The 21948-nt window shown below is 57.0% G+C and overlaps 1 protein-coding gene across 2 annotated transcripts in view; it reads right to left on the bottom strand.

Moving 5' to 3' along the window:
- Positions 1–872: 872 nt before the first annotated feature.
- The window catches only part of Plch2 (phospholipase C eta 2), a 57468-nt gene continuing 36392 nt past the window's right edge, over positions 873–21948 (bottom strand). For both annotated transcript variants that reach the window (XM_087906778.1, XM_087906779.1), the window contains exons 5-22: positions 20777–20947; positions 19051–19144; positions 18273–18476; positions 17909–18029; positions 16451–16622; positions 16001–16108; positions 14472–14630; positions 10688–10786; positions 10293–10375; positions 9056–9153; positions 8786–8968; positions 8460–8567; positions 7775–7899; positions 7612–7696; positions 7285–7431; positions 7107–7186; positions 4777–5074; positions 873–2707 (exon numbers count right to left, since the gene is read on the bottom strand). In XM_087906778.1, the coding sequence (XP_087762904.1) occupies positions 1413–2707; positions 4777–5074; positions 7107–7186; positions 7285–7431; positions 7612–7696; positions 7775–7899; positions 8460–8567; positions 8786–8968; positions 9056–9153; positions 10293–10375; positions 10688–10786; positions 14472–14630; positions 16001–16108; positions 16451–16622; positions 17909–18029; positions 18273–18476; positions 19051–19144; positions 20777–20947 (3630 nt within the window). In that variant the 3' untranslated portion in view covers positions 873–1412. The remainder of the gene's footprint in view (positions 2708–4776; positions 5075–7106; positions 7187–7284; positions 7432–7611; positions 7697–7774; positions 7900–8459; positions 8568–8785; positions 8969–9055; positions 9154–10292; positions 10376–10687; positions 10787–14471; positions 14631–16000; positions 16109–16450; positions 16623–17908; positions 18030–18272; positions 18477–19050; positions 19145–20776; positions 20948–21948) is intronic.

The raw sequence follows: 21948 nt of genomic DNA, 5'->3' as shown, positions 1-21948 counted from the left end.
GCTAGGGTAGGCTTCCTGCCTTCCTTGAACTCCTGCAGGCAGGCCCCGCTGCCCAAACTGGAAAGATCATCTATCCCAGCCCCACCTTAATGTGACTCCAGGCCCAGCATGAGGCTGGGTTACAATGGCCTTTGGGTCTCCCATCTGCCTTCACTGGGCCCTCGGAAGGGAAGAGACGAGAAGAGGGTGATCAGGGCTCTAAGCATAAGTTAGTACTGTCCCCTGGGCCTGCCTGTGTCCCCGCCCCAACTGCTTACTATGGGGAAGGGACCAGCTTGTGGCCAAATACTTGTCATCCCACAGACAGCCCAGTCTGCAACCTCTAGCCCTCTCTTGGCCAGAGTGGAGTCTGCTTCATTCCCTGAATGAGACCACACCATAACCCTGCTGCCACCCGCAGCTTTGTTGTGCATATGTATACTGTCCCCGTGACATGCCAGTCACCAGGCTGGCATAGCAGTTCTTCAGACTGAACCCTCTCACTGGCCTTGGGCAGGCAGTCCACTCCCCACGTATTTTTGTTCAGGCACAAGCCCTGCCCATGGCAGGAGAAGAGTGAGGGCAGAGTCATCCTCCCCAGAGGTGTATCCTTCCTGGCAGGGCTGGGTGGAGCTCTCTCCACAGTGGGTTTGAAGGCCTCAGGAGAAGATAAGGCCTCACGTGGCAGCACCACAGCTCTCCAGGAGACGAATGGGCCTGAAGTCATTTGTCCTACACCCCCAGGGGCACAGCACCCACAGCGGGGGGGCCTTTGGCTGGGAACTTGGGGTTACCCAGGCCGACCCTGGAAGACTTCCCTCTCTGCCCTATTAGACGGAGCTGCTGCAGCCGCAAGGAGTGACCCGGAAGGAAGGGTGCAAGGTGAGCCCACGCAGAACAGACCTGATGCATTTATTGGAGTTGTGTTCCCGGGTTTACGCAGTTGCTGGGTGTTTTGTTCAGAACAAGCCAGATGCACAATGGGGTGGGGGAACGGACAACCACCCTAGCGGTTGTGGGTGTGTCACAGGCATTCTGGGGCACTAGCACAAAGCAGGTGGCAAACAGCATGGCATACACCACAGGGACAGACACCAGGTAGGACAGTGGGGGAGGGCTCAGAATCGTTTTAATTTTGTGGAAGTTTGGGTTCTAAAAAGTTAAATAGCTCTTAACATTTTAAGATAAATGTATCTTAAAGTGTGGAGACTGCCCGCTAGGGCAGGTGAGCAGTGCTGTACCTTGCTTTCCAGGATTAGAGACAAGAGGACAGCTAAGATTGAGGGGGAGGCTACTGGGTGCTCCACAGACAGTGAGTGGGGCACAACAGCTTTGGGGACCCAGTGGCTTCATTTCCTGAGCAAAGGGTGAATTGAGGCCAGCCTCCGCTGTAGGCAGTCACAGGGAAGGGCTCGAGTTTGAGTCAGGCAGGGTCAGAGCCTGAGCAGCAGCCGGCCATCAGCAGCACCACACACCTGCTCAGGGGCCCCTTTGGTGGGCATTGGCACATCCACATAGCCTTCATGGCCTACAGAACAGGCGCCCTCGGGGGTACCCCGCTCCTCCTCGGGGGGACCTCGTGAGTCCAGGCCTCTTAGCCGCTGCTGGCGCTCCTGAGCTTGGCGGGCCCGGCTGGCAATAGCACGCACGCGACTCTGGCTGCGGGAGGAGGATCGTCTTAGGAAGCTGGGGCCCCCTCCAGGCCCATCCCCAACTGGGCCCAAGCTGGTGGGTGATGTGATGTCCCCAGCTTGCTGGAAGCCAGTGAGCCAGCGTAGCTGCTCTGTGAGGGTGTCTCGCCTCAACCCTGGCTCCAGCTCCTGATGCACCACACCCAGGCTACAGTTGAGGCTGCTGGCACTGCCCTGAAAGCTGGGAGCAAAGTCGTCAGCTGTCAGGTCCCCCAGACTCTTGGACTTGGCAGACGCTGGGCAGTCCTGCAGGCCCACCAAGGGGAGGTGATGCCAGGGTGGCCGTGGGTGGAGGTTGGTCAGCCGTGCGGCAAGAGGCCGGGGCTGCAGCTCATCGGGAACGGGAGGCAGCCCACCAGCCACCCGCAGGTTGGGATTCGATTTGCTCTTGGTCACAGGAGGCAGGTCAGAACGGGCAGCTGAGGCCAAGCAGGGCCGTGGGGTCAGGCGTCCAAAGGAAACCCCCGGCATGCTCTCTCGGCTGCGGCAGAGGCCCAAGCTGGGCAATGAGAGGTCTATGACAGTGTCGTTGGATGACATGCTGGAGGATGAGGACACACTGTCCCGGTGACTGCCAGGCTCCAGCCGCTGCCATAACCTGTCGGTGCCCGTAGCGTCCGAGTACACTGCCGGCACGGGAGAAGGCTCCAAGGGCACCTGGCCCTCGCTCTTGGCCCTTCTAACCACTGGTGGGTGGCCTAGGGCCCAGGAGCGGCTCTTGCTGTCAGTCTGTCTGCCAGAGTTCCCCTCATGTGGCCCACTAGGGATCCCACCATTGTGTGGTTTTGGGGGTGGCTCTTCATTGTCCTTATTGCCCCCAGTCCTGAGCTGGAGGGTTCCAAAAGCTCCCAGAGTTGTCTGCTGGGGGCTGGTCACTTTGGCTCCTGGTTCTACAGGGCACTGGGACCCTTCCTGAGAAGGACCTGTGGGGACAGCTGCCTGTAGTGGGGAGCCAGGGCCCAGGGCTGGTTCCTCAGCAATGGGTTCCAGGCTGCACAGGGGGGAGATGGGCCGCTGCAGGGGGAAGAGGCGAGTATCTGCAGTGGAAGAGATGGGAGACGAGGCAGAGAGGGATGGGGGGGGGGGAGAGAGAGAGAGAGAGAGAGAGAGAGGAGAAAGAGAGGGGAGAAAGGAGAGGGAGAGAGAGAGAGGAGAAAGAGAGGGAGAAAGGGAGAGAGAGAGAGGAGAAAGAGAGGGGAGAAAGGGAGAGAGAGGAGAGGGGGGGGAGAGAGAGAGAGAGAGAGAGAGAGAGAGAGAGGAGAAAGAGAGGGGAGAAAGGAGAGGGAGAGAGAGAGAGGAGAAAGAGAGGGAGAAAGGGAGAGAGAGAGAGGAGAAAGAGAGGGGAGAAAGGGAGAGAGAGGAGAGGGGGGGGAGAGAGAGAGAGAGAGAGAGAGAGAGAGGAGAAAGAGAGGGGAGAAAGGAGAGGGAGAGAGAGAGAGGAGAAAGAGAGGGAGAAAGGGAGAGAGAGAGAGGAGAAAGAGAGGGGAGAAAGGGAGAGAGAGGAGAGGGGGGAGAGAGAGAGAGAGAGAGAGAGAGAGAGAGAGAGAGAGAGAGAGATTATGGATCTCATCAGTGAGTGTTGAGCCAAGCCTAGGGCCAGCCCATCCCAGGATATCCCAGCAGCTGGGCGTCTCCATTGATACACTATAATGTGGCACTCAGGGTACCCCCCCCAACTAAAGTCAGAGGAGAGGTGCCTGGGCCCCACACAGGGTCCAAAGGGCCGCAGGCAGGCCTGGCCTGGCCCTCCTTGGGCTGGGGCAGCAGGGGAACACACAGGGGTGGGGCCTGTTACCTGGCACTCGCAGGTCTCAATCCCTAACTATGTAAGCAGCACAGGGAGCAGGGACAGAAAGGAGAACATGGTCAGTGTGGGGTGGGCCAGCAGAGAGACAGACGGACAATGAGGCTGGGCAGGAGCAGGAGTGCAATGGAAGCGGGCAGGCCCCCTCCCACCAGGCTAGGGCTCAGGTGACCAGCTCAGTCCGGTTCCCTCATACTGCTGCTGACAAGGGGCAGGCCAGGAACTGTGAGCCCAGATGGCGAGTGGTCAGACAGATGCTAAGCACCACTGATTGGGCAGTGCGGGCTCTTGGGAGCGTCTCTCAGCATTGTGTTCTAAGCACCTTCTAGCCTGGCCTCGGAGGAGACTCCAAGAGATACCATTTGGTACCACCACCAACTGGCATCAAACTTTTCCGAAGGGACTGAAATACAGAGTCACCATTGACTCTGGCCCTGGAGGGTGGGCAGGGCTAGGAGCTGGAACCCTTTCAGACCCTGCCATCAGGGCACCCAGCCGGGGGCAGCCAGCAAGGCACCAGGGAAGCCCTTACTGAGGGCTGGCTGGACATCCCTAGGTTCCTCAGCATGCAGCCCTCAGAAAAGCCAAGGTGACTCACACTCCCCTCTTCCCCACCCCACCAAAGTGCAGGGCCATTCAGGCAGAGGGGAGGGGTCTGGGGCAGACAGGCCGCAGGTTAAGCTGATGGAGCAGGTGAAGCAGAGCCACAAGAGCACAGCAGGCGCGGACTGCCTAGGCATGCCAGGTGTGCAGCGGTGTGCAGCACACGGGACACAGAGGAATGGTGGCAGGCCTTACCCGTGGAGAACATGGGGGAATGACTCCTGATCTCCTCCAGCTTTTGAACGAACAAGGCGTTCATCTCTCCCTGCAGTGGCCCCTGCTGCCTGTGAGCACCCTCTGGCTGGCAGGGGGCCACCTTGGGGCTGCCTGGGCTGCCTGGGCTGCTGGAGTCCGAGGACACAGAGCCACTGCCTGGACCCTGCCGCCGAGCCCTAGGACCCTTGGGGGCCTCTCTCTTTCTCCCTGGGGTGGCCCGAGTGCTCAGGCTGCAGCAAGGGCCCCCCAGTGAATCCACCCGGGCCTGAGGCTGCTGGCTGATGGCCGTGTGGCTGCCCACAGTCCCCGGGCTGGGCGGCTGCTCCCTTCGTAGGCCCTCAATGTCCATCCCGGCGCAGGAGCCCACCACACACTTCATGCATGTGGCGGCCATCCCTGCAGGTCCGGGGCCTTCAGGGACATGCGGGGACCGCACCTGTGCCGGGGTTCTCTCTTCCGTTGCTTCTCCCGCCGGTGCCTTACCTCGGGGACTGCTGCTGCCTGACTTCTCTTGAGTAGGGGCCTCCAGAGCTGGGTTGGGGCTAGGGGGTGCCACGTCATCAGCTGCCCCCTCGGAACCCGCGTCCTGTGTGCCCAGGGCCAGCTCTGGGAAGCCCTTGCGACTTGGTTTCTGGCTCTTGGTTGGGGCACTGGCTGTACGCCGCAGTAGCCTCTGGCTAACGGAGGGCCGGGGCGGGGGATGTCCAGCAGCATGACTGTCCAGTGAGCCTGGCTTTGGGCCGCGGAGGAACAGACCTTTTAGACCCAGAGTCTGTTTGACCTGCAAGAGAAGGAGCCCACATAACCGGTGCCCGGCCCACCCATCCCAAGTATGGCTGCAGTGGAGAACTGGCTCTCCAGAGGCTTTGAGTCTGTGGGTGGCCTCGTGGACTGCCAGAAGATCACGCTGGAGCACCACATACAGGGAGCAGGGTTTCCTGGTAACTCGGACAACACGATGTCATCCTTCAGACTGCAAACTCAACTTGGGAGGGAGGCTCGAGAACCGTCCCTGTGTTATCTCAAGGGCAGACCGCAATCCCTACACCCTGGCCACCCACTTGTCCCAGCCTTGAGGAATTGAGGGCTACGGCCCCAGCTATGGGGAGAGAGAAAAGTTGGGGTCTGTTGCCGCTGTGGGTCACACTCACCCTGCCCTGTGTGGCAGCAGCCTGGAAGGCCTGATCTCCCCTGGGCTCTGCCTCCCTACTTCCCAGGTATTTCTCCTGCCTCCTAGAGGGCAGCTTTTTAGGAAGCCTTCTTGAACTCCCCCAGGCAGACTCCTCCAGGCTGGCTCAGCATTTGGCCAGTGCCCAGTCCCATCCTGCATTCCCCTCTGCATAGGTCACTGCTGGAGAGTATATGCAGCTACCTCTTTAGAGGGCAGAGGCCACAGGGGTCCTCACATGCCATACACATCCCAACAACAACACCCACCGTTCCCCCAAGATGGGCCGTGCTCGTGCGTTGGAGCGGCCCAGGGCCTGGCAGCCAGGGGCCCTTCTGCAGAGGCAATAAAATGGCCAGCACTTGAATCAGCTTCCTGATTCAAGATCCCAAATCCAATGCAATTTGGTGAACATGGTTGGAAAGTCATTTAGAAGGAGATCCAGGATTCGAGCTGGAGCACCGGCTGGGTAACCCACACCCCAACTAAGACCTTGGCATAGACTGAGGAGAGAGCTAGACAGGCTGAGAACTGACGGCATAGGCAGACAGAGAGAAGGGAAGGGCAGGAAAGCACCTGCAGGGCTGTGTGGAGAGAGCTTCGGTGGCAGGGGAGAGGGCAGAGGGTGGACAGGAAGTTAGGACAGGCCCCTGGCCTTGGCTGAATCCTGGATCTGCCTCGTAAATGCCACTCTCTGGCTGAGGATGGCCCAGGGAACCCCAGAACCGTGTCATGATCCATGTCACATGAGCTGACAAGTCTCCAAAATGCTACCAAGAATCACGGATGCTAATGGGCGCGGCCTGGCATGCAGGTGGGGCGGCGGGCTACACCGTCCCGCGGCGCCGGGTACCTTTGAGACTCCTAACAAGGCTGAGCTCCTAAAAGTAGGCTTGGGACTGCAAGACCAAAGAGACAGAGTGAAGGCAGGTGAGGTGGCCATGGCGGCCAGAGCAGGGCCTGCCCAGCCCTTGGCCCTCAGAGGCAGGCAGACACAGGACAGATGGATGGGTGGTGGCATAGAACAGGGACACCTGCAGTTCTTCTGGGCCCAGCGGGACCCACTCACTGTGGTTACAGGCCCTGAAGGGTTGGTTGCATCAAGTTGTACCCTAAGGGTGTATCAGACCCCACTTAGAACCCAGACAGCTGGACTCCACAGATCGAGAACTGTTCCTGCTCTTGCCTGGGGCGGGGCACATGGGATGGGGGCCCAAGGGCCAGGTAGTGGGCAAATGCATGTAGATCCCTTTCAGGGACTAGGAAGCAGAGGGATGGGACACTCAGGACAAGGAAAGTCACGGGAGAGGTCACGGTTTTCTGGCTCTGCTCCCAGATGTACAGGGCATGGGAGGGCACTGAGGAAAACGGAGGCTGGCACCGGCAACAGTGGAGGGCAAGGAGGTGGGCACAGATCCCGGGACAGGGACGCTTTGCACATTTGGATGCCCCAAACCTCCTTGGGAGAGAGAGGCAGCACTGGTGGTATCCAGGGTCAGCACTTCCCAATAGCCCACATCAAAGACTGAGGAAGAGACCCAGAGAGGTGAATACCAGGCCCTAGCCCCAGAAGTGGACCGGGTGGGAGCGAGGGGCTGGTACTGTCCTTCCTGTGGCTATGGGAGGACTCAGAGGCAACACTCACCTTACCACTGATGTCGCTGACAGCCACATGTACAAAGATAGAGGCTTCTTCCATCCCTTCGAGGTACACATGGCGATATCCTGGAGCAAGAGGGTCACCAGTCATCGAAGTCCCCACCTCCCTACCCTGCCAACTCTTGCTTTCCTCAAAGCTCTTTAGGCCTGGGCCTCTCCCCTACCTGGCATCATGCTGCTGAAGGCCAGTGTCCTCTGGCCAATGAAGTCACGTCCAATGGGGTCATGGTCCCAGACAAGGAAGCGTACGAGTGCAATCTCGGGCATGTGCACAGTGAACACCAATGTCTCCTCCCACATGGGATTGAATCCTAGAGATCATGGGGACAGAATCAACAGGTCAGAAGCTGGAACCAATGACTGGCACCTAAGGGGCCCCAGAGCAGACAGGACACTGGGCACTGGGCTGCTTCCTCTGGGGTCAGGCCCTCATATCCCACTGGGGTCTGTGGCAGCCGTGGGCACACACTGGCATCTGGTGCCCTCCTCACCATTGTCGTCCACCACTCGTGTCTGCTCCTTGCTGCAGTCCACGGGGAGCCCGATGACCTCCACCTCCACGAAGGGGTCGATGATCTGGGGATAGGGCGAGGGGTGGCACCAGGGTCCCGGGCTCTCCCACCACCCACCGTGCCCATGCTGGCTTGCCCCTACCTCCCCACGGTCACCCAGCACTGAGTCCCGTGGCTTGGGCAGCTGCTGGCCGCTGATGATCCTCAGGGCCAGCTGCTTCTTGAGCTGCCCGGGCAGGGGGTCTTCAGAGTTGGGGTTGAAGACACCTGAGAGGGCACAGGTGTAAGCCAAACACCCGGATTACGTCACCTATACTCCTACCTATCGGTCTGTGCAGCTCTGGTGGGAAACAGCCCCGTGGGAATGTCAGAAAGCTTTGGCCTGGGATGGGATTGTACATCATAGTGGGGGCAGGTGACCCTGGTCACAGGGCAGGTGGGGGCTTGCTCAGGCTGCTAGTGTCAAAGGTGCATGCACCATGCGGCAGAACAGCTCAAGGCAACCAAAAGAGGCATCATGAGACAGCAGCATGCGTATGGAAGCCTGTACAGCATGCTGGAGAATGCTATGGTGGCATGCCCACCAAGGACTGGTCCTGAGCCTCCATCTCCCAGAGCACACCAGGGCCCCAGACAAGTCCTGAATCTCATGCACCCTAAATCCCCACCCTCAGGCCCCTGACATAGCTAGGGGTCACCGCACCCCACCCTAACCTCCCACTGTCCTGGTGGTTCAGTCTCAGCCCTCCCCTCCCCTCTTCTGTGCACCCACTGCCCCAGTATCCAGGGTAGCCGCACAGGAGCCCACCCCAGCCTGAGCCCCTCACCCTGGCACATGCACTGCGGTTTGAGTACGTAGCCACAGCCGCCGTTGGCACTGAACTTGGCCCTGTTCAGCTGCAGCATCCGCCCCTCGGACTGGTAGTTCAGGGCAACTAAAGGGAAGAGAGAAGGCTGTGTGGGTCAGTGATGCTCACACACCCTTCCACATGAGTTCTGGGACCGGGAGCCCAGCACACACACTAGCGGTGCAGGGACAGACAGGGTGTTCCTCACGTCACCCTAGGGTCTGAAAGGCCCCACCCTGGCTGCCAAAGGCCTTCAGAGATGGCCCTCCTCGCCATCCCACCCTGCACCACAGGCCTGCACGCACCCATCTGGCAGCCAGCATTCCAGAAGGGTTGCGGGTTGTAATTGCTGGAGTCGACACGGTAGGAGGAGGGGTATATGCGTGAGAGCTGGTGCTGGTTGAAGCGCAGGTACTGGGCGGGCTTCTGTTGCAAGATCTGGTGGGCCTTGGTCTCGCTGAAGGATGACACCTGCCAGCTGGATGCCACTGGGGCGCAGACCAGCCAGGCGTGAGCACACCCAGCCTGCACCCCGCAGCTGACCTGCCTGGCCCCACCCTCCACATGGCCCTCACCCTCCGTTTCCACGTCATGGGTGCCCACAGACTTGGTGTATTTCACTAGGTCCGAGAGGGCTCGCGACAGCTTCATGGTCTTCTTCTGCCGGGCGGTCCTATGAGGGTGTGGCGGGGCTGCTCAGGACCCTGTGGCTATGCCCCTCCCGTCCAGTCCCAGCCAGCCTTCTGGCTGCTCCACTCAGGCTCCAGGGCCAGTAGAGGTCTATCTGCTCCCCCAGCTCACATGTCCCAGCCAACCTGGGACTTATAGACAATAGTTAAGGTTCATTTCACTCCCAGCAGGAAAACACCCCACTCCAACCTTCCAGTGTCCTGGTCGCTTAGTACCCTCTGTTCTATGTACCTACCACCCTGGTATTCACAGATGGGGACAGGAGTCACCCACGTCAGTGATGAGGCTATGGGAATGTGTCTGCTGAGTATGGACTGTTACGAAGCCTTCGGAGGATCTTTGGGACAAAGATCCTGGCTGCCCCTAAGCATTGTACAAGATCAGGGCTGGGGATACCTGCCCAGCCAAGGGGTGCTGTAAGGAATATGAGCTTCTGAAGGGTTCTGGGCAGGAGGGAAATTGGCCAGTGATGGTGTCTTAGCAGCGTGCCATGGCAGAGCTGGGACTGCAGACACAAAACGGTGAGGGAGAGGCTGCTTGTGACCCAGAAAGATAGAACAGGGCCTGGGAGGAGAAGGGGAGGGGCTGAAGAGGAGGGGAGCCCACTGTGGGGAAGACGAGCTTGGAGCTGGACTAATAGGTATGAGACCCCGAAGAACTCTCTCAGGTGCTGTGGGAAGCAAGTGGACACGAACAGACCGGCCCTCTTACGGGGTGTAGGAGGCACGGAGAGGCACAGAGATAGACAGATATTGCCCCTGAAGGAAATGTACGGGTGGAGGACTTGGGAAGAGGAGGTGGGAACTGCAGTCTGGTGATCAGGCAGTATCTGTGCCCAGGAGACGGACAGAACCTTAGGACCAGCCCCACCACCAGCACCCCAACTAGGCTGATCCTGTTTCACATCCCTTTCCGCAGCTGCCTGGACAGCAGCTTCACCTTCTCGTTACTTAAGTGTTCAGAATGAAAGTGGGGCATGGAATCCCACACCAGCCCTCCGTCCGTGTCTGCCCAGCACTCTCTCTCTCTCTCTCTCTCTCTCTCTCTCTCTCTCTCTCACACACACACACACACACACACACACACACACACACACACACACACACGGGGCTGGGCACTGACCCTCGGCTCTGGCTTCCTGGGGAGTCCAGACTCTCATCCCCTTCTTCCACGCTGGCCACCTTCTTTATCTTGCTGCCTTTCTTCTGTGCAAGGAGGTAGAATCGGGACTTGAGAAGCCATGGGTCAAACCAGGATGTACAGAGCAGGGGCTATCCGCCCCCAGGTTTCTGAGCTCCAACCCCGTTGGACCCACAGAGGTATCTGCAGTGCCCTGGTCCTGGGGGACTCTCAGACATCTCAGATATCTGAATCCCAGACATTGGCCAGCGTGGGCCAAGGGAGGGCAGTAGTCAGAGCTCCTGACCTTAGGACACTGACCCCAACCACAGCTAGCCAATGGTACAGGGATGAAAGTAGCCCCAGATGGGACGTCCCAGCCCAGGATCTCTGCTCACCTTGCGCCTGGAGAAGCTGCTCATGAGGAGACGGCTGTTCCTCCTGCTTGTCCCGGTGTCCTCCCCGGACTCCGCATCCTCCTCGACCTTGCTCTGAGCCTGAGAGGCAGACAGAAGTTGAACCCAATCTCTGACCAGTCAGGGAGGGCAGGGCAGCTCCCAGGTGGCCCCAGAAGGTCTTTCTGGAGGAAGCAGAGTTGATCAGGTCTGGGAGCAAGGCACTGATTTGGGGGAGCCAAACACAGCTACCAGGAAGATGCCTGAAGGGCTGGACTCGGGTCAGAAGCAGCATTGACTCATTTGCCCACACCAGCTTCAATGACGTATAGTTTAAACCAAGTAACCAGCTCCAGATTCCTTTATCACGGATGGAGGCTGCATAATAAGTGTGGCTCACATCTGGAATAGTCCTCAGCAGCCTCTGCTCACACAATCCTTTTCTGAAAACCCCTGGAGCCCCAACACCCTAGCCGATTTCTACACAACTCAGGTGAATAATCCAAGATCCAGCTACGTGAGGCTGGGAAGTACAGGGTGGGACTAGCTACCCATTGGGCACAGGGTAGACACACCTCAGTGGTCCTCCCAGGCCCTGCCCTTGGGGCTCAGGACCCAGTCCTGAAGGCTTGTTCACACTGAACAACTGTACTGCACACTTGCTTCTCTGTGATCGCTAGGGCTATCCTCACTCACTTCCCCACAACTCTTGCACGGACACCTGGGAACTCAGGAGAGTTCTAGTCAGGGGTGCCCCGTCTGATTTTGTTACCTGGCCTAGGAAGAGGTTGGTCTCTATCAGACGCAATAGAGCATGGACCTGCAGCTGGTGATCCTTGCTAGAGAGGGATGTCAGTAAGAGAGACATGCAGCATGTATCCCTACACTACACGTGTGAAAACCGTTCACGCACCATGCTGTGTATCCCGTACATGCACAGGTCATATCTGCACATAGCATGGATGTGACTGTACACACCACGGACAGCCCTACTCACTAGCCCAAGGACACGCCTATACATGTATATGGACACTTCTTCATATACTATAGACACCTCCATGCACCACGGACACCTGAACACAGCATGAACCCCTGCACACACATGGATCACTGCACACACACGGATCCCTGCACACACCTTGCTCCCCTGCACACACTGGATTCTGCACATATTGCGGACTCCTGTATATACCGTGCACATATGCACACACCCCTGCATACATCATGGCTGATGTTTCCCCACGCTCTCTTCTGCCTCAGCTGCTCTGCCTGGCATCATCAAGCTCCCCCTGTTGCTGATCTTATTGATGTGATGATGATCCGGAGCTCCTGCCAGCTGCCTTCACATTGAGTTCCTCCTCTCCCCTCTTGGAGGGTCAGGACCAGATGTTGCTGGCTCTTTCTGATGCCCAGAGTGACCCTGTGGCCATGTTAGCCAGGCCCTTCCAGCCACTAGACGTCCAAGGTCCAGAGCCAGATTCCCAGTAGCTGAGGTACCAGGTTTACCTGTGCCCTGCATCCTTTCTTCAGCCTATCAGCCCCCAATGATGACAGTACATTTTCCTCTTAGTTTGGGAACATGCGGTGGGAGAAGCCCTAGAAGCCGCACTCATGTTGAGAACCTCATGAATCTGACATGTTTCTGGTCTTTTTAAGTAGTCTTCAAACTGTTGCTGTCACCATGCTTGAATGACCAAAATATGCACACAAATTAGGGGAAGAGAACACTAACCACACAGGTGTGTGCTCACCAGCCACAGTTCACATGACGAGGCCAACAGCCACCACTATTCCAGAAGTACCACTCATATGCAGCTTGAGCTGGCCACCCTCAGCGGCTGTGAGCAGCTGATCATGGGGTATGTTCAGGGTAAAGCAGTATAGACAGCAATGGGGCAGGGGGCGGGGTCATCTCCACAGACAAGGACAGGAGTTAAGCCTCCACACTCAGCAGAAGAGATCCTTTCTTGGGGCCAACCTGAGGGTCAGGGCTCCAGTGGTACTGTTCTGCACCCGCTGGAGTTATGCTTAACTGCTAGTAGGGGATCTCCTTTGCCCCACCTTCATTGTCACAAGCTACTCCCAAACCCTCCTCCTGTCTCACAAGAACTCCTAAGCTGAGCCTCGTGTCCTCCAAGGTTCATATGCAGAGAGAATGACACCTAGCCCAGAGAATTTAAAAAAAAATGGCCAGAATGGCTCATGGTAGGCACACAGATATTCACCCCTCCATCTGAACTGCAGGCAAAGAAGCTCCCTGGATAGCCAGTGCCCTGTGCCACGATTCTTCAGCCCCTAGCTCAGCAAACTTCATCACGTGTGCCCTTTCTGTCTGTCCCGTGTAGGCGGTGTCACATCCTGGTGATATTGTCAGGCTGGGGGTCCAAGCGTCTCCTCCAATCTGGGTATCTCAATAAAGGAACTCCCCTCCTCCCCCTCCTCCTCCTCTCCTTCTCCAAGAAGATTTCTCTGAGCACAATTATTCACAAAAGACACAGTAGGGGCCAAGCTGTGCTCCTGTACCCAGGTTCGCTCTTGTTGGTCAAGAAAAGCAGAGCTCCTGTTAACCCTCGCTAGGGCTGGACCCGTTACAGGGCCCCACCTCCATCCAGCCTCTGCTAGCAGACGCTGGGCAAAGCATCAGGCAGGCTATGCTCTCCTGCCCAAATATCTGGGAGCTAAAAATAAAAAGAAGGCCGCGTGCATAGGACCTGTGTGAGCCACCTGCACGGGGCCATCATATCAGCTATGCTAAGCCCTCCAGTGCTGTGGTGGGAACAAACACACCTCTGAAAATACAGCAGCAGATGACCCTGTTCATTGGGGACAGGCCCCCTTCCGGCCCTCCCAAAAGCCTTGGAAGCAGCGAAGAGTAAGCCAGTGCCACGGGATGGGAAGGGGAGGGGAGGGAAGGCTCCCAGGCAATGGGAGCTGTTCCAGCCATCTCCCACCCTGCAGATGCCCTGCTCAGCTGTGAGGCCAGCTGCCCAACCTGCCAGCTGCTATATGAATCTTTTACTCAGGCCACTATCTAGTGTACCTGTCCTTCAAGCCTGGCTTGCTGCCACCCTCCAGAGGTGCACTGCTGACTGCACCGTCTGGCCCAGCCTGTCTGGCTCCCGCCTCCACCCCACCCCACCTGCCAGGACAGTTTCTGAAGGCTATTCTCTCTGTACTTCCCCACATATCTGTGAGTTGCTTCAGGTAGTGGGCAGTTCCCAGGACTTGCTGGGCCCTGAGATCCTGATGCCCACCCCTCTGTTACCCACGAAATCCTCACCAAGGTAGGCAATGCTCAAAGCCTCTCTGAGCGAAATCATACGCCCCCAAAGGACTACATATAAATACATGAGTGTGCACAGGAATGTATGCAGGTATGTGAACATGTGTGAGTGTTGTACAGACATGTTCAGAGGAGTATGTGTGTATAGATTTGTGTGTAGGTATGTGTACATGCATGAGTGTTGTGCAGTATGAGCACCAAGCATGCATATGTACATGTATGCATGCAAGGGTATGTACAGAGGTGTATGTGTCTGTGGGTGGGCATGCAGGTATATATGTGCATGTGCAAGCCTTGTGCGTATGTGTGTTTAGGTATATGTATGTACCGGCATGAACACAGGTGCAGGTGTACTTGCAGGTGTGTATATGGATAGCTTTATAGATATACCTTGCCTGCTAGCACCTGTATGTGTATATACATTTACTACCACACATTCTGGGACCCTCACCCAGCCCGCAGACTGGCTGTTGGAGGAGCGCGTGTCAGCAACACAGGTCTCACCTTCTTGACCTCTGCTCTATGCCCGAGCTTTCCAGATGGGGACAGTGTAGAGACAGTGAAGTCATTGGGGTCTTCGCAGTCGCGGATCTTGGACTCCTTGATTAGAGAATCCAGCTTCTTCTTAGCAATGTTTTCCACACGCTTCCGATTGGTGGAGGCCTGCCACAGCCAGAGGTCAGCCCGCTGGCATCTGTCCCCACTCCAGTGAGCAGCAGGGGGGCAGCCATCCCCTGTGAGTCTCGGTGCAGAGACTGTGATTTCCCCTGGACAGCTATGGACAGCACTAAAACCCAGACACATGCGGTCCTTAGAGTAGCGTGGTCCTGCCTGGGGGATCCCGGTGGAGGAGGATGGGACCCACACACTGGCCACCATACATGTCAAGTGGACAGTAGGGACAGGACAGACTTTGGAGAATCCGCAAACCCTGGCTGGGTGCCCTCTCTGACAAGGTAAGTCCAGAGAGGCACTGATGTACTTGGAGCATTGAGGGAAGACCTCGATCTGGGACTTCAGGACTCCCTGGGTGCTCAGGCCATTAAGGATGTCACAGTCAGAAGTTCTGCCACCATCCTGGGCCAGCCAGAGACATGTGCGGGCACTCCCAAAATAGGAAGAATCTGCTGTCTCAGGGTTTTCTAAAACAATTAGCCAACTCTGGCCCGGAGGCCTCCTGCACAATTATTTTCTCATCTGACGACTCCTCGGGGGAAAATAAAGTCTTTACTGAGAGCAGTGGATGAGCAATGCCCAGAGGAGGGATGTCAGCTACCGAGCCTGCCTCCACTCAGCTCCCCAACCCCCAGCCCCAACAGCAGAGCCTCCTGCAGACCGCTCAGGCCCCCTCCACAGCCCCAGCCCTGGTCCAGACAAGCTGAAGTGAAGGTGATCGCTAGAGGGGCCTGCCATACAGGAGGTCTCAGCACTGGAGCTGGCCTTGAAGCTGGTATTGGTGCTGGGCCTGGGGTGACTGGGCATGCATACCCAGAGTCCAGCTTGAACTGACCAGGCAGCTGAGGTGCTCTGAGTTAAAGCACGTGGGACCCAAAGTGTACCCCCAACCCCTGCTCAGTGGTGCCTCCACTCACTGGGCAGTGAAGAGGGCTAGGTCAGCACCACAGACAAAATCTACTTAGCGATGGAAGCCAAAGTGGGGCAGCGGTAGCTGTGTGACTGGCCTGCTGGTTGGACAGAAGACTCACATCTCTTATCCAGAGGGCCAAGCAGGCAGCAGACAAACAGACCCTAGCATAGAACAACCTCAGAGCTAGGCAGCTTTGCACACCACATCGGCATTTACCTTACGTCCATCCCTCCCAGCTGTCACTCATCCTGTCAACCAGGACAAGAGGCTGCCCTAGGGGACCGCGGGCTCCCCACCCTTAGGACCTCCATGGGCGTCTGGCTCATCCCCTCGGGGACCGCGGGCTCCCCACCCTTAGGACCTCCATGGGCATCTGACTCATCCCCTGGGGGACCGTGGGCTCCCCACCCGTAGGACCTCCATCAGAGATCTGGCCCCCACTCACATCCCCGTTGAGGAGCTTGCAATCATCCTCTATCTCATCAGCGCTGTCTTCGTCAGATACCTCACCCTCTTCTGCATCCTCGCTGATGTTGGCAGGGAGCTTCTTCCCCTGGGGGAAGGGGGTACAGGAAACCAGCAGCTGGTACCCACGAGGAAAAGTTGCACTAGGGAGGGGGCCTTCTTCAAGCTCCTTCTTGGAGTCTCAGGCCATCAAGTGGGTTGGGGTTGGACAACCAGGCTGAATGCTGTTGTAGCAGTGGGCATATAAGGGAAGTGGCTCAAGACTATGTGGTCATCCCAAAAGTGAGTGCTCCCCAAATCTGTCTATATATACTGTAATTCTCAAGATGGTATAGTCATCCCAAGAGTGAGTGTCCCCCAAATCTGTCTGTAGCTACTGTAACTCTCCAGCTCGGCCCCAGGCCATCAGTGGTGGCCCCAGCAAAGTCACCTTCACCAGGATTTTGCCCTTGAGCATCTGAGGAGAAGGAAGCACAGCGGCGTCCTCACTGCTCACTGAGGACAGGTCCAGCTTGTCCCCAAGGATGTCGGTCAGATACTGGGCCATCTTCTTCTGCTGCACCACACTACAGTGGTTCTCAATGGATAGGATCACTGGGTACCTGTGGTACCAAGACAAGAGGGTGGGAAGAGGCCAGGACCCTGGAGCATGAGTAGGCCCCACATCTGTAGGCATACAGGCCACCTATACCTTCGGATGATGGAATAGGTCATTAAGTAGTTGGTAAAAGATCTGCCATCTGCTCTAAGAGGTGACCCACCAATAACTCTAAGAAGTCAGTAAATGGGTAGGAAAGAAACTGAGAAATTTGGGGGACGAGTAAAGAAAACGTGAGAAAAACAAACAAACAAACAAAGGCAACCATAAACTCCCGGAAAGTAGGGTGTCTGAAAAAGTCATGGTTTGAATATGGCATGTATTAAATGATGGAGAATAATGAATAAATGGTGAAAAACACAACCTGTTGAGCTAGACGGCAGATGGCCCTCGCATCCTGACAGGGGCCCAGGAAGGAACCTAAGCCTGGCATGCACCATCAAACACAAGAGTTGCTGCCTGCTCAGTGCAGAATGGGGACCTAAACCTGCTGGCATGCACCACCAAACACAACACTTGCTGCCTGCTCGGTGTGAGGTGGAGCTTTTTTAAATGCTCTGCTTTGCTTGTGCAGTTTGTTTATTTTTAATTATATGTATACACATCTGACTTTGATTTTACCAAAAGGCCATCACGACCTGTTTGGAAAACTTAGGTGTTCAGAACAAGAACTAGGCAATCACGTGATGTGGAAAGGGCAAACAGATGCCGGCTCACAGAAACAGCCCCTGGTCGGTCACAGGACATCTGTGCAGCCCAGCGGCCCCTGAGCTGTAGCACCCTCCTCGGCCACAATACCTCCCCCCGAAACTGCTTCTGTTCCCTGAATCCACCTGGTTCCCCATCTCACCAGCCCCACCCTTGCTTCAGAGTCTTGTTTAGACAAGGTAATGTCTTCTATTTCCAGACAGCAAATTGGATTTTTTTCCCCAGCAGCATCTACGGCCACAGTTGAGTGACAGAAAATTGAGTCTGGAAACAGAGTGGTTTCCTGGGGGTAATTAGTGCTCGGATCATCATGTCCATGGGTGGCTGAGGTCAGAGATTGCCACTAAGTGTATGTGGATAGGCTATGGCACAGGATCATCCGGCTGTCCATTCCCACACACAGCACAACCTTTCCTCTCACCCCGGCCACTCTCCTCAGAGAATAATCTCTAAACAAAACCTGCCAGTTGGCTATTACAGTCACAGCCCACGGGGAAACACAGGGAAGGAAAGAGACCCAAACGCTGCTTGCCCTTCGCCGCCTGCCGCAGGAGCCAGCCCCCAGAAGACCTGGCCACTCACTCATTCTTGATGAAGGCATATTTGTTGATGGTTTCGATGACATCTTTGAAAAGGATCTTGGAGGTCAGAGTGTAGCCATGGTGTACAATAGGCTCCCCGTCAGGCCCGTCCCAGCAGTCCACTGTGGGCAAGCAGAGCCTGGTTAGCCCAAGGGGCTTGGCTGTGTGAGCCTAGGAAGGTTGAGTCCCGGGACTCCAACCATGGTGTGTGTGGGGGGGGCTGCTCTCTCAGTGACAAGAGAAGGAACCCTGCCGGAGGCCCCCATGGCTCCTCAAGTCCAGCCCATTTTCCGAAGGAGGGGCCATCTGCAGCCAAGACTGGTCCTCCATGCTGGAGGGCGCAGAGTCCAGGAGCAAGCGCTTACCCTCCACACAGCGGCAGCCGGTCTGCAGGACCCAGGCATACATATCTACCCGAGACTGGGACATGAGCTGGTCCCCCACGAGGTAGGTGTTGTGGGATGAGGTGATGAAGTAGTGGCTCAGGGGCTGTGTCATGTCTTGGTGCACTCCGTGGTGCTCGGGGTTGAAGATGTCACCCGCAGGGCTCCTCGTGTAGTTGGTGAAGCCTACAGTGGAGCCCGGGAGTGGAGCACAGTGCAGTTCTGTCACTGGGCTCCACTCGGAACTACCTGCCCCACAGGCATGCAGCTGCCCCATGAGTTTCCCATCATCCCCCAGAACAGCTAACTCACCATCAATGCCCAGCACCTCCACTCCCCATCAACGCCCGGCACCCCCACTCCCCATCAATGCCCGGCACCCCCACTCCCCATCATCCCCCAGAACAGCTAACTCATCATCAATGCCCAGCACCCCCCACTCACCATCAACGCCCGGCACCCCCCACTCACCATCAATGCCCAGCACCCCCCACTCACCATCAATGCCCAGCACCCCCACTCCCCATCAACGCCCGGCACCCCCACTCCCCATCAACACCCGGCACCCCCACTCCCCATCAACGCCCGGCACCCCCACTCCCCATCAACGCCCGGCACCCCCCACTCCCCATCAACACCCAGCACCTCCACTCCCCATCAACACCCGGCACCCCCCACTCATCATCAACGCCTGGCATCCCCACTTCCATCAACGCCCAGCACCCCCACTCCCCATCAACGCCCAGCATCCCCCACTCACCATCAATGCCCAGCACCCCCTTGCTCTTATTTTCCGGGCAAGGCTCAAATTGCTCGATGATATTCTGACAGCTCTCAAGGGTCACACCGTTCATCTAGGCCAGAGCAGAGGCAGGGCCCTTTAGTCACAGCCTGGGTCACCTCCAGGCAGCTCCCCCTTCCTCCTGCTGCCATCACCATTTCTTGCCCTTTCTCTGATCACCGCATGGAGACTGACCGCAGCAAGGGTGACTCGAGGGAGGGCTGGAGGCACTGACCACCTTCCGTGCCACATTACCTGGAACTCGGCAGCCAGCAGACTTCGGGTCACACGGATTTGGGGTTACTCTCTGGTTGAGGGGGAAGATATAGCTGCCATAGGGTGGGATCCAGCCATGACAATAGGGTGGGAAAGCCTGAAGGCGGGGAGGAGGGGGTACCCCAAGGGTGAACTGTCCCCAGGAAAAGAAGTCTCCATGAGAGGTCTTGTTTAGCTAGGCTGGCCTGTGGGGACAGCCGTGGAGGAGACTGTCTTCATGCTAATCGCCGTGGGAGACCCATGTTATTGTGGGTGGGACCGTTCCCTGGGAAAGGAACCCTGGACTGTGTAATATGGGGAAGGCAGGCTGAGCACACACATCCATGCACTCACTGCTCCCTGCTCTGGGCTGTGGAAACCCTGCAGCCCTGCTTGCTCAAGCTGCTGGCTCTGTGGCTTACTTCCCTGCCACCGTGGACTATAACTTGGAATTCTGAGTCAAATCAACCCTTTTCCCTTTAAGTTACTTTTGTCAGGGTGTTTTATCACGGCTACAGGAAAGAAACGAAGACACTTGGGTCTGGGGCAACCTTGTGGAGTGAAGTAGGCCATGGTGGTGGGAAGGGGGCAATCCTGGGCAGAGCCAGGAACCAAACCTCAAATTCCAAGCTCACGGCTGCTGTTCACTCACCTAGTCCCCTCCTTGCTGTGGTCGTACATGGTCAACCACTGTAAGGGGGGCTCTGAGCATGCAATCGTGCAAAACTGAGGGCCTTGAGCAAGTCCCAGCCAGTTCCTGCGCCCCAAGGCATGCCCTCCTCGTGGGAAAAGATCCAGGAAGACCCTTGACTTCAAGGTGCCACCAGAGGGAGCCACACGCTACCATACTTTCCATGGAAGTTCTCTCTGTACACTTGGCCTCCCTGTCCCTGCCATCACCTCATCCCTGCCCAGACCTGCTCTAAGGTGGGAGGAGGCGGCCTCTGAGGCCTAGGCAGCAGAGCAGAGCTTAGGGGCACCTGACTTTTCTGTTGCTTCCCTGTTGGTGGACTGACTTCCTGGGGTCAAGGTAAACAGTTCTAGGCTATTTAAGTGTTTGCTGAAGGGACAGGTAATTGCAGGAGGCCACATCTGGAGTCAGGGAGGTCGCGTGTCTAGACCCACACGGAGAAGGGTGGTTCTCAAAGGCCAGGCCATGGAACCCCAGCCCATGAAACGCTCAGTAAGAAATTGTTGCCAAGGGCAGGTATGACCCTCTGGAGGCTTTGGGTGGAGACCCAATGCTGGAATGGAGCTGACCAGAGGACCCCTCGTCTGTGAGGAAACTGTAAGCTTCTTCACTTCTCTGGCAGTATCAAAGGCTCAGTCCTATACCGCTAGGAATCTCTGAACACATGATGGCAGAAACTAAGGCTGAAGTTGAAGCCACACCCACTGGCCACACCCGCCAGCCACACCCACCAGCCAAGCAGCTTCAGGCAGGCCTCACCTTCTGCTCCACCTCCAGAAAGCGCTGCAGGTCGGAGGCGTCCAAATGGTCCTTATGGTTGCTGTAGGCCAGCATGAGCAGATAGAGGTCTCGGCGAGTGGACATCATCTTGTAGAAGGCGCAGAACTCCTCAAAACCTAGTGTCCCCTGATGGTCATCTGTGTCTGCCTCCTGTAACAACCAACTTCAGATCACCACCTGAGCTGCAACTTCCTACTCCCGGTCTCAAGCCCAGCTTCCCTTCCTCTGCCGCTACCCAGGGCACCCCTCCAACGGCTCCCTTTCCCTCCTCCCGCCAGAAAAAGCACGGATGGGCGCCACACCTCTCGTCCGCTGTGCCGTGCAAGGCCAACCTGTAACCAAACCCCATTGTCACCCAAGCTGTAGACACCAACACCCTGCCTTGTGAGCCACAGGCTTTCACTGGAGTGTCTTCCACTCTGGGCTCTGTGCCTACACCTGCAGCTACAGTTGGCCACCCGCCCTCTGACAGGAAACACTCAGGGCCCCGGAGGACCCAGCAGTGTCCTGGCTCAGGTATCAATAGTAGAAAAGTGCCTTTGGTCACTGTCTTCCTTTAGTCGAAAAAAAGAGGGGGGCTCACAAGATACCCCCAGGAACCACTTCACGGGGGGCCCGAGGAAGCATGACTTCTTCCCAACTTTCATAGGCATAAGAAGCATCTACCAAGGGTGCCATTCCCTAGGATGCTGACGTTTGGGGCAGTGCACACCCCAGGCCCCGGGCCAGGGGAAGGTTCAGAAAATAACCAGGACGCCAGGGATTGAAGTGGACTTAACAGTGTCTCCAAGGGTCTCAGGAGCGACCCAAGAAGAGGCTGCTTGAGTTCTAAAGACTGGGCTTCAGCTCTGCGAGGACCTGTGGGTGGACACTTACTGTCGGGAGTTTATCCCAAGGGGACCACGGCTCAGTGTCGGAGACAGTGCCCAGTACAGGACTGGGGTGGTCCGAATGGCTCAGAACTACCACAGAGCTGCCAAGGATCCCAGCCACAGCTTAGCCAAGGTTTGGTTCTCGCCCTCCACTGACCATGGGCCCTAAAGTCGGGTTCTCTCCTGTGTCTTGTCATCCCAGATCTGGGCATACAGAAGCCAGTCAGCAGCTGTCCGCAGACATTGGCTGACTCCTCTGGCCTCTGTAGAAGTTCTAGA

Source organism: Myodes glareolus, chromosome 6 (genome assembly GCF_982192425.1).
Source record: "Myodes glareolus chromosome 6, mMyoGla1.1, whole genome shotgun sequence".
NCBI classification, from domain to species: domain Eukaryota; kingdom Metazoa; phylum Chordata; class Mammalia; order Rodentia; family Cricetidae; genus Myodes; species Myodes glareolus.
Note: the sequence above shows the minus strand (reverse complement) of the source record. Positions and strands in the feature narration are given on the sequence as shown.